The sequence below is a fragment of the Jaculus jaculus genome, chromosome 9, assembly GCF_020740685.1.
Source record: "Jaculus jaculus isolate mJacJac1 chromosome 9, mJacJac1.mat.Y.cur, whole genome shotgun sequence".
In the NCBI taxonomy this organism is placed as follows: domain Eukaryota; kingdom Metazoa; phylum Chordata; class Mammalia; order Rodentia; family Dipodidae; genus Jaculus; species Jaculus jaculus.
This window is the reverse complement of record NC_059110.1, coordinates 7634307-7646321: the sequence shown is the minus strand read 5'-3', so window position 1 is coordinate 7646321 and position 12015 is coordinate 7634307. Positions and strand designations below refer to the sequence as shown.

General features: G+C 41.4%; 1 protein-coding gene and 1 pseudogene across 3 annotated transcripts in view; one reads left to right on the top strand and one right to left on the bottom strand.

The window, feature by feature from the left end:
• Positions 1-12015, top strand: part of LOC101595003 (WT1 associated protein) — a 34925-nt gene that overhangs the window by 16749 nt on the left and 6161 nt on the right. For 2 of the 3 annotated variants that reach the window (XM_045158614.1, XM_045158613.1), the window contains exon 6: positions 5981-6159. In XM_045158614.1, coding sequence (XP_045014549.1) covers positions 5981-6159 — 179 coding nt within the window. Of the gene's footprint in view, positions 1-5980; positions 7182-12015 lie in introns of those variants that run through there. The other variant, XM_045158615.1, reaches the window with a different exon arrangement.
• Positions 11512-11611, bottom strand: LOC123463796 (annotated as a pseudogene).

Genomic DNA, 12015 nt, shown 5'->3' with positions numbered 1-12015 from the left:
GCTGAAGAGATAGATGGCTTAGCAATTAAGGCCTTGCCTGCAAAAAGCCAAAGGACCCACATAAGCCAGATGCACCAGGTGGCACATGCATCTGGAATTCATTTGCAGTGGCTGGAGGCCCTGGCATGCCAATTCTCTCTGTCTCTCTCTTTCTGCTTCTCAAATACATTAATAAAAATAAAAAGTATTTAAAATATTTTTATTAGAGAGGGGAGAGAGAATGGGCACACCAGGGCCTTTAGCCAGTGCAGGTGAACTCCAGATGTATGTGCCTGTGCATGTGGGATCTAGGGAATCAAACCTGGGCTGTTAGGCTACAAAAGCAAGTGCCTTAAGCACTAGACCATCTCTCCAGTCCAACTGGATTTTTTAAAATTTATTTTTATTTATTTATTTAATTGACGGGGGAAGGAGGGAGGGTTTGAGAGAAAGAGAATGGGCGCACCAGGGCCTCCAGCCTCTGCAGACAAACTCCAGATGTATGTGCCCCCTTGTGCATCTGGCTAACGGGTGTCCTAGGGAATCGAACCTTTGTCCTTTGGCTTTGCAGGCAAATGCCTTAACCGCTAAGCCATCCCTCCAGCCTGAGCTGGATTTTTGTTTTGTTTTGTTTTTGTTTTTTCAAGGTAGGGTCTCACTTAGCCCAGGCTGACCTGGGATTCACTATGGAGTCTCAGGGTGGCCTCGAACTCACGCGATCCTCCTACCTCTGCCTCCCAAGTTCTGGGATTAAAGGTGTGCGCCACAACGCCCAGCTAAGCTGGCTAATTTTTAAGAGACAGATGTATGTGATTGATAAGATTAAGAGAAAATGTGATTGATAAGATGACATCTTAGGCAGGTGGCTTTGGCTTGTGCCTCAAAGGTAGACTTGAGACTAGGACTGGATTAAGAAAACAAATTGTGGGCTGGAGAGAATGGCTAAGTGGTTCAGTCATTTGCCTGTGTAGCCAAAGAACCCCCGTTTGATTTCCTCAGGACCCATGTAAGTCAGATGCACAAGGTGGTGCATGCCTCTGGAGTTTCATTACAGTGGCTGGAAGACCCCTGTGCATGCCCATTCTCTCTTTCTCTTTCTCTCTCAAATAAATAAAATAAAAATAAATTGGGATGCTTTTAAAATAGCCTTGAGCTGGGAAGATTGTTCAGTGGTTAAAAATGCTTGCTTACAAAACCTGAAGGCCCAGGTTCAGAAGCCAGGTGCAAAAAGCAGCTCAACATCTGGTGTTCATTTGCAGTGGTGAGGTCATGTGTGCACACATAAATAAAATAAAAACATTGGTGGTTGGGAGGGAGAGCATAGTTTTTTTTTTTTTTTTTAAGATATGACTTTGTCAGTTGGTTATTATTGGGGAAGGAATTTAAGGAGGAATCGTAGGTGGGTTTCAGGTTCGTCTTTCATGTCTGAAGCTGCTATAAAAGAGAAGAATTTAAATAAAAAGAACAGCACAGTGTAATGTTAGGTAAATCAAGGAAATACAGTCTTCTAACCAAGGAAAAGAAAGTAATAGTGTCAGAGGCAAATGTAAATTTCAGTGAAATGGGAATTTTAAATTGTTGGATTTGTCAGTTAGGAGTCAGTAGACCACCTGCTTCTGTTGAGGGTTGGTTAAAAACAAACTGAAATGATTTGAGGAGGTGATAATAATGGGGGCATGGTTAAGGCTTGGTAACAGCTGTTATATAAGATTGAAGGTACTTTGGGCTGGAGAGATGGCTTAGTGGTTAAGGTGCTTGCCTGGGAAGCCTCAGGACCATGGTTCATGTGTCTGGAGTTTGTTTGCAGTGGCTGGAGGTCCTGGTGTGTCCGTTTTCTGTTTCCCCTCTCAAATAAGTCAATAAATAAAATATTTAAAAGAAAAATGATTGAGGGTGCTTAGAATGAGCCATTTTGAAGGAAGTAGAAGAATAACTTGTCTTCAGGTGTCCATTCTGGGTGTTTCTGGATTTTTCGTTTGTTTTCCCTGAGGCAGGGCCTCATTGTACCCCAGGCGGACCTGGAACTCACTCTATAGCCCTGGATTGACCATCCTCCTACTGACTGCTGTCCTGTCTCCAAAATATGCATTCATTAATTCATCCCTCCATTTATTTAGAGAGAATATGGGTGTGCCATGGCCTTTTTGCTGCTGCAGATGAACTCCATGCCCATGCATCCACCACTTTGTACATCTAGCTTTGAACTGGGGGCTTGGCAGATTTTGCAAGCAAGCACCTTTAGCCACTGAGCCATCTTCCCAGAACCTGAGTCTGTTCCTTGTAGATCTTATGTTTGTCTTATATAGTGCCTTGTCTTTTTGAGGATTTTGTTTTTGTTTTGTTTTTTGAGGTAGGGTCTCTCTCTTGCCCAGGCTGACCTGGAATTCACTATGTAGTCTCAGGCTGGCCTCAAACTCACAGCAGTCCTCCTACCTTGGCCTCCCAAGTGCTGGGATTAAAGGCACACACTGCCACACCCAGATCTTGGAGCTTAAATTACATATTTTTATTTCTTTGTCTACTTTTAGTCTTTGCCAAGTATATCCTATATTACATTTATATAGTCAATTTAATTAAGTTTAAATTAGCAACAGAAATAACTATTGTTCTTCCATGGGTTTTAAAAAATATATTTATTTATTTGCAAGCAGAGAGAGAGAGAATGGGCATGCCAGGACCTCCAGCCACTGCAGACAAACTCCAGATGCATGCACCACTTTGTGTATCTGGCTTGACATGGGTACTGGGGAATTGAACCCAGGTTGCTGGCTTTTGCAGGAAAGCACCTTAACCACCGAGAAATTTCTCCAGCCTTCTCTTGTCTAGTTATTATTGTTTAGGGGGTGTGAATTTGTATGAGAGATACATATTTGGGATGGAAACAGAACTTGCCATATATATACTAGGGAAGCAGTCCCACTCAGCACAACCCCTTAATTAACGGTAAATCTAAGTTTTAAGCTAGTTCTGTCAGTATTCTGTTCCCTAGCAAAGCGAATTTATTCTAGTCATATTTGCCTCATCCCAGGGACTTACTATGGGGACTGAATCTGAGTCAGTGTTAGGGAGACTTTTAATTCGTGATGGGGACACGATACATGCAGCCAATTGTGCTTTATTCTTGTGTAAATGGCCTTAGCTAGTCTTGAATAAACAAGTATACTGTTGTGTGTAAAACAGATTCTTTTATTGTATTTTAGGTTCTATATTTTATCTTTATTTGAGAGAGAAATACAGAAATAGGCAGGTAGAGAGAGAGCTACTGGGTATGCCAGGGCCTCCAGCCATTGCAAATGAATTCCTTGTGCATCTGGCTTACTTGAGTCCTGGGGAGTCGAACCTGGGTCCTTTAGCTTTGTAGGCAAGCGCCTTAACCACCAAGCCATCTCTCCAGCCCAGTTGTTTTGCTTTTTGATTTTTGTGAAGTAGGGTCTCACTCTAGCCCAGGATGTCATGGAATTCACTCTGTAGTCCCAGGCTGGTCTCAAATTCACAGTGATCAATACTCTTACCTCTCTGCCTCCCCAGTGCTGGGATCAATGGCATGCATGAACACACCTGGCCCCTTATTTTTATTTTAAAATTTTATTATTTATTTACTTAAGAACAAGAGAGGGAAAGAGGCAGACACACACAGAGAATGGGTGCAACAGGGCCTTCAGCCACTGCAGATGAACTCCAGACACATGTGCCACCTTGTGGGTCCCGTGGAATAGAATCGAGGTCCTTTGGCTTTACAGGCAAACACCTTAACTGCTAAGCCATCTCTATAGCCCCTTATTTTTAAATTTTTTTTTGTTTTTTGTTTTTTTGAGGTAGGGTCTCATTCTAACCCAGGCTGACCTGGAATTCACTGTGTAGACTCAGGGGGTCCTTGAACTCACAGAGATCCTACCTCTGCCTCCTGGATGCTGGGATTAAAGGCATGTACCACCATGCCTAGCTTTTTTTTGTTGTTTTGTTTTGTTTTGTTTTTTGAGAGAGTAGTGAATGGGTGTGCTAAGGCCTCATGCCATTCCATTCGAAATCCAGACACATGCACCACTTTGTGAGTCTGGGTTTACATGGGTTCTGGGGAATTAATGGACTGGCAGGCTTTTGTAAGCAAGTTAACCACTAAGCATCTCCCCAGGTTAAAATCATAAGTATATTCCCAATCCACATAGTATATTTTTGCCTTCTACAAAACATATAGTAGAAAATTAAAACTTACTATTTAATCCTTGGGATAGCATAGACCCTACCCTTGCTGTAGTTTCTACCTTGAATATGAAAACAGTGGTGAATTTTATGCTAATAACTTCCATGTTTTAGAAATGTATAATTAACATACTAGTAAGTAGTACAACTGAAGTTGGAACTGCATGTTTCGTATGTAAGTAAAGGTTTTGCTGTGGTGAAAGAAGCTCTGGCCTCCTAGTCTGGAATCCCGAGAGCTAAAATTCAGCTTCCTTGCTTTATCTCTCAAAAACAAGTAGTTTGGACTGACAAGATCAGTTTCCACATAGCTTTATGGTTCTGTGCTTCAGATCTACTCAGAAGGAAAAAGATGAATGTGTACTGTTTTAAATTATACTTTTGCATAGTCTAGTATTTTTTAGGATAATTTTATGTAGAACAATTTCCATAGACAAAAAATGTTTAGATAAGTTCTTTAGAAGTAAGCTAACGCTCTACCACCTCTTCTTAATTATTGAAACTTGGCCTGTTTCCAAGGGATGTCAGCATGTTTAATAATGACAAGATTTTTTTTTTTAAATACGGCTTTGGTTGCATACTAAGATAAATTTAATAACCTTATCAAACAGTTTTTTGTTACCTTGTTTTTTTTCAAGGTAGGGTGTTGCCCTAGCTCAGGCTGACCTGGAACTCACTGTAGTCCCAGGCTTGCCTTAAATTTAAAGCAGTCCTCCTAGTTCTGCCACCACACCTTGCCAAGCAGTTATTTTTAAATCTTTTGTTTGTTTGTTTGTTTTTGTTTTTGTTTTTCAAGGTAGGGTTTCTCTCTAGTACAGGCTGTTCTGGAATTCACGATGTAGTCTCAGGGTGGCCTTGAACAAATGGCAGCCTCCCTAGTGCTGGGATCAAAGACATGTGCCACCATGCCCAGCTTACTTTGTTAATAGTAGTATTATTAATTTTCGTGGTGCTAGGGATCATATCGAGATAGGGCTTTGCACTTACTAGGCAAATACTCTACTGCTGCATCCTCGGCCCCTGAGGACTTTTGTTGTATTGTGTTTTGTGTTACCCAGGATCATGCTTTGTCGTCCATGCTGGCCTTGGACTCCGCATCTTCTGTTTCTTCCTCTTCAGTGCTGGCATGTGCCCCTTTACCCAGATTTAATTTATACTTTTTTTCTTTTTTTTTTTTAATTATTTATTATTTATTGGGGGGGGGAGGCAGAGAGAATGGGCACACTAGGGCCTCCAACCACTGCAAGTGAACTGTATAGATGCATGTGCCACCTTGTGCATCTGGGTTATGTTGGTACTGGGGAATTGAGTCTCAATCCCTAGGTGGCTTTTATACTCTTTTTTAGTTTTCCAAGGTAGGGTCTCTCTCTAGCTCAGGATGATTTTTTTTCCCCTCCTTGAAGTAGGGTCTTGCTTTAGCCCAGGCTTACCTGGAATTCTTTATGTATGTAGTGTCAGGCTGGCGTCCTCAAGGCCATCTTCTTGCCTGGCCTTGTACTTCTGTTACCACCCCTCAAGTGCTGTAAATAAAGACTTGTGCTGCCATGCCCAGCAGCTTTTTTGTTTTTTCTCCTTTAGTGTAGATACAGGTAGTGAGGACAGAACCCAGTTAAGGGCTTTGCTTTCAAATGCTACCTACCACTGAGCCACTCTCCAATACCCTTAGGAAGAATGTTAAAACCAAAGAGAACATGGCTTGGGGGCTTACTAAGTAAGCTCTGGTGAGCTGTGAATGAGGGAATTTGCCTATTTTCTTACTTACATGATCCTTTGTAATTGATTTATTTTTTTTTGCTTTGCACAGACTCAAATCCAGTATCTCAAGCAAGTCCAGCAGCCGAGTGTTGCCCAACTGAGATCAACAATGGTAGACCCAGCGATCAACTTGTTTTTCCTCAAAATGAAAGGTGAACTGGAACAGACTAAAGACAAACTGGAACAAGCCCAAAATGAACTGAGTGCCTGGAAGTTTACGCCTGATAGGTAAACAAATCATACTCCCCAGTCAAGACTTCCCTGACAGTCCCACCTCGAGAAAGCTATGGTGGGACAGCCAAGTACTCGTTTCCACACCAAGACTCAGACTTTTTGAGCCAAAAAGCCACATTCTTACACTGTCCAGCTTGTAATGGTTAATGTAAAACTTACCAGATGAACCTTGTGTTTCAGCTTTTTTATCTTCCCCTTCCCCTTGCTTCAGAGGCCTGATGTCGTCGGACTATTCCGAAGAAGAGGCCACCTCCGAAAAATCCCCCTTCTAGAACATGTAGACACTTGAGAAATGTTTCTGTTTGAAGAAAATAGAGGGAGAAGCAGAAGTCTTAAGTCTGTGGCACACTGTGTCTTCAGACAGTTTGGAGGATTGAAAACCTAGAGGTTTTAAATCATGAATTGAACATGTAAAATTCCAGTAAAATGTACAAACGGAATATGCATCGCTCTCTTAACCTTGAGCATAGTGACTTAGAGACACTGTATATCAGTTTTGCCAATAAGACTGTGGACTTCATGATTGCTGAACAACCTGGGTCAAAACTCAAATAAGGTGATATTTGCCTTTAAAGGGTTTACGTGCTAAGTACCAACTTTTAATAGTCAAGAGAAAATCAAATAATAGATGCCAGTACAATTAGTACATATACTTAACCAATTAGTTTTGGGCTCTATATTACATAATAGAGTCTTAAAGCAATGTGGTTCTAATCAATGGTTTGTTCTTTCAATGGTCGCGGAAACTGTAGACAATCTTACTTGAGGAATGTACAAACATGAAGGTTTGGTCTCAAACTTGAGGTTTAAACTGTTTTGAAGCATTATGAACATTCATTTCACAACTAGACTGTATAAGGATACTGGCTGTGATGAGACTCAGTAAACTCTCATCCTATTCAACAGGCACATGTTAAAAAGAACATTGTTGTTGGTGTTAATGGGGGAATGTGTTCCTTCATTGTATTTGGGCGTTTTGTATTGCACTCTGGTATTAAATTAAATGTGCCTTGAAATAGTTGTTTTTTTTTTTTTTTAAGTTCAAGGAAGACTGATTTTGTTGTACTCTTGACATTTTAATTTGGGGGGACTGTGGAGAGCAGATACATTTTGGAAAACTTGTTCTGTGCTCTTCAAAGTGAAGGAAGAGGCTGCCTCATTTTAAAAGATTTTATTCCAGCTGGTTTAAAAGACAAGGAGACTTGACATTTGGTCGCAGGATATGACAGTAGAAGTTAATGTGGGACAGTCTCACAAGGTGCCTGCCAGAAGATTGGGGAAATAATGTGTTGGAACTGTGGGCTTGCCCAAGTGAGGTATTTTATGAATTGAAAAAAGGTATATAGTGATCATTTCTAGCAAATTCATTTGATCATTTAGATAAAAGAGGCATTGATTTCTTCATGCTTCCATCCAATCCTGGAGGTGAATTTTTTTCGTCAGATCATTCTATGTCACCAATTTGAATTTTCGCTTGGTGATTATGGAGTCTGAGATGAGTGGAAGATAAATGTTCCAGCTTGTCCCAACGTGTAAGGCAGTTTTAACAAGGGTGACTTAAGTTCTCTCTTAATCATTCAAATCAATTGTAAGTATCTTGTACGTTTATGCTTTAGGGAACTGATTGTGGGGCAGAGGGTGGGTTGAAGAAGGGATTTTATGACTCCAGGAACATGTTTGCTATAATTCTCACTACAGGTTTTAGAGGGTAAGTAACCAAACATGTTTAAAAGTAGCTTATTGTGCCCAAAATAAATATTTTGTGTTTATTTTATGCATTTTAAGATCACACTAGAAGTGGCCTTAAGTATATGTTTGCAGGCTGAGAAGCAATTCATAAAATGTATTACTAACGTGCTCAAACTTAGCCAGCATCTTTCTTTGCCACCTAGGTAGCAGTGACTGAGGTTTTGGGTCTTTTTTTCTTGTTATTAAACTTTTACCACAAGCTCATGTATACAATTGAAACCCTGGAGAAAGGTGGAGATGAAAATGTCACGAGTATGACATCGACAGCCCCATGTTTAAGACATTGGGCATCATCAAGATAATGTGAGCTGGGTGTGGTGGTGCATGCCTTTAATCCTAGCATTTGAGAGGCAGAGGTAGGACCGCCCTAAGATCAAGGCCACCCTGAGACTACATAGTTAATTGCAGGTTGGCCTGGGTTAGAGCAAGACCCTGCCTCAAAAACAAAACAAAACAAAAAAAGGATAATGTGTATGTACAAGCAGCAGATTTTATGTCTGCCAGCCATATCTCTAGGTCATTTTTAGTACATCTAGATTACTGCAGCTTTAATGGATACATAGTATTTTCATTATACCAATTAGTCATTACTTGTTCTTGAAATCCATTTATTTATTTGCAAAAGGAGAAGGGAGGGAAGGGTGAGTGCACCAGAGCCTCTTGACACTGTAAACAAACTCATATGTGTGCCACTTCGGGTATTTGGCTTTATGTTGGTACTGGGGAATTCAACCTGGGCCGTAGGTGATGCTTAATCAGTATGTAATAGACTGGGCTTTGGTTTTTAAGTGTGCATGTGTGTGGCATTTTTTCCACCCTTTACCATATTTCTGTTTTAATTTTGAGGGAGAATTAATTATTCACTAACTGGGCATGTGGGCCATACCTTTAATCCAGAAGTGGAGTCATTCATGTAGGAGGATGCAGAGTTCAAAGCCAGCCTGGGTTACATGCAGAGAGAGGGGCATACAGAGACACTGATTCCCTTAGTTGTCTGCTTTCTTACACTGTTTCATTGGATAGTGCTTATATTTTAGTGTTTGGCATGTTATATTTACAGTTTTCAGCTTACATTTAATCATTCAGGTAATTGTATATACATCTCTAAAAAATACCCTGGCTCCTTTCCCTTAATAGTTAAAGCAATTTGTGGTGTTCTTCCTTCCTTCCTTCCTTCCTTCCCTCCCTCCCTCCTTCCCCTCTTTCTTTCCTTCTTCCTTTTTTCTTTTCTTTCCCTCCCTCCCTCCCTCCCTCCCTCCCTCCCTCCATCTCTCTCTCTCCCTCCCTCCCAAGTATTTGCAATACTTTCATAGGTCACTTGGTTTTAGGAATGGTTTATATTTTTTTTTTCTATTAAAATAAATTCAAGCCATGTGTGGTGGTTCACACCTTTAATCCCAGTATTGAGAGACTAAGATAGGATCAGGTCTAAATTCAAGGCCAGCCTGAGGCTACTCCGTGAGTTCCAGGTCATCCTGGGCTACATTGAGACCCTGTCTCAAAATAAAACATTAAAAAAGGACTGGAGAGATGGCTTAGCAGTTAAGGCACTTGCCAGCAAAACCAAAGGATCCAAGTTTGATTCCTCAAGACCACATAAAGTTGCACAAGGTAGCACATGCATCTGGAGTTCATTTGCAGTGGCTAGAGGCCCTGGCATAACCATTCTATTTGCCTCTTTCTCTTAATTAAGTAAAAATATAATTAATTTTTTTTTTTCTTGGACTGGAGAAATGGCTTAGCGATTAGGGTGCTTTCCTACAAAGCCTAAGGATTCTGGTTCTATCCTCTAATCCCACTAAGCCAGGTGCACATGGTGGCACACGCGTCTAGAGTTCATTTTCAGTGACTAGAGGCCCTGGTGCACCCATTCTACCTCACTCTTCTCTCTCTCTATCTCAGATAAGTAAAAATAATAAAAAGTAAGCACTTAAAATAAATCCAGTGTTGCTGCTCATGCTTTTTTCAGAACTTTTATTGAGCCGGGTATGGTGTCGTGTGACTTTAATCCCAGCACTCGGGAGGCCAGAGGTAGGAGGATCACTGTGAGTTTGAGGCCACTCTGACTCTCTACAGAGTAAATTCCAGATCAGCCTGGACTAGAGTGAGACCCTACCTGGAAACCTCCCCCCAAAAAAAACCAACTTTCATTGACAACTTCTATTAATATTGATAATATACCATGATCATAATCTCCCTACACTACCTTCCCATTCCACTGAATCTCCAGCTAGTGTCTCTTCTATTTTTTTATTTATTTGAATGAGAAAGAAACAGAGAATGGGTGTGCCAGTGCCTCTAGCCACTGCAATGAACTCCAGACCCATGCGTCCTCTTGTGCACCTGGCTTACATGGGATCTGGAGAATAAAACCAGGGTCCTTTGGCTTTGCAGGCAAATGCCTTAACCCCTAAGCCATCTCTCCAGCACCCTGTCTTATATTTTGATGTCATCTTTTTTTTTCTTTCCTCCTATTATGCAGATCTTGGGGGGGGGGGGCACACCAGCCACTGTTTTGGCTTTCACATTTGTTCTATCATGTGTTCCACAGTGGTCACTAAGGGGCTCGGGATCTTCTCTCCCTCTTCCCCACCAAAGGCAGGGTCTTGCTGTAGCACACGCTTACCTGTAACTGGCTCTGTAGGCTCAGGCTGACCTCGCAGCAGTCCTCCTACCTCTGCCTCTCAAGTGCTGGCATTAAGGGCTACACCACTGTGCCTGGCAGTTCACGCTTTTAATTCTAGCACTCTGGAGGCTCAGGTGATGAATTCAAGGTGAGCTTATGCTAGAGTGAGATCTTGCCTCAAAAAAACAAAATACTCATGGCTGGAGGGATGGCTTAGTAGTTAAGGCACTTGCCTACAAAGCCAAAGAACCCAGGTGGATTCCCTAGAACCCACATAAGCCAGTTGCACAAGGTGGTGCATGCATCTGGAGTTAGCTTACAGTGGTTGGAGGCCTTGGTGTGCCCATTCTCTCTCTTTCTCTCTCTCTGTTTCTCAAATAAATAAATACTCAAACCACACACACAGAAAAAAAGTGAATAAAGAGATTAAACCTCACTTTTCATTTATTTTTCAAACATATTTTTGTATTTATAAGAGAGAGATTGCCCAGGGCCCTAGATGCATGCACCACCATGTGCATCTGGCTTACGTGGGTTCTGTGAAATGGAACCTGGATCCTTAGGCTTTGTAGGCCGGCACCTTAACCACTAAGCCATCTCTTTTTTTTTTGTAATGTCAGGAGTTGAACCCAGGATCATGTTAGGACACATGTTCTGTAATTAGCTGCCCAATTTTTGGTGCAGGGGAGTGAGCCTAGCCGGGGCTTCACAGCTGCTGTGGGTGCACACCGATTACTGAGTAAATTGCCAGCCCTCTTTTAATTTTTGTTTTACTTAAAAAAATTTTTTTTTTAATTTGAGAGAAAGATAATGGACGTGCCAGGGCTTCTGGCCACTGCAAATGAATTCCTGATGTGTGCGCCCCTTGTGCATGTGGCTTACATGGGTCCTGGAAAATTGAACCGAGATCCTTTGACTTTGCAAGCAAGCGCCTTAACCACTAAGCCACCTCTCCAGCCCTTTAACTTCTTTAAAATATGGAACACTTCACGAATTTGTCATTGTTGCACAGTGGCCATACTAATCTCTGTATCATTCCAATTTTAGTATATGTGCTGCCAAAGCAAGCACTGTTTTACTTTTTTTTTTTTTTTTTTTTTTGAGGCAGGGTCTCTTTATCTCAGGCTGACCTGGAACTCACTCTGTAGCTCAGGCTGGCTTTGAATTCATAGATCCTCTTATCTCAGTCTCCAAAGTGCAGGGATAGGTGCGAGCCACCATGTTGAGCAACTTTTTTTTTTTTTTTTTTTTTTTTGGTGATACATCCACAGCATAGATTCAACAGATCTACATAGAATCGAATCCAGGCCATCAGCCTTTGTAAGCAAGTGCCTTTAACCACTAGGCCATCTCTAGTTGTCTTCCAAATGCTGGGATTAAAGGTATGCACCAGTGTGCCTAGCCCAAAATATTTTTTCTTTTCTGTTTTTCTTTGAAGCAGGGTTTCATTCTAGCCAAGCTGACTTGGAACTTAC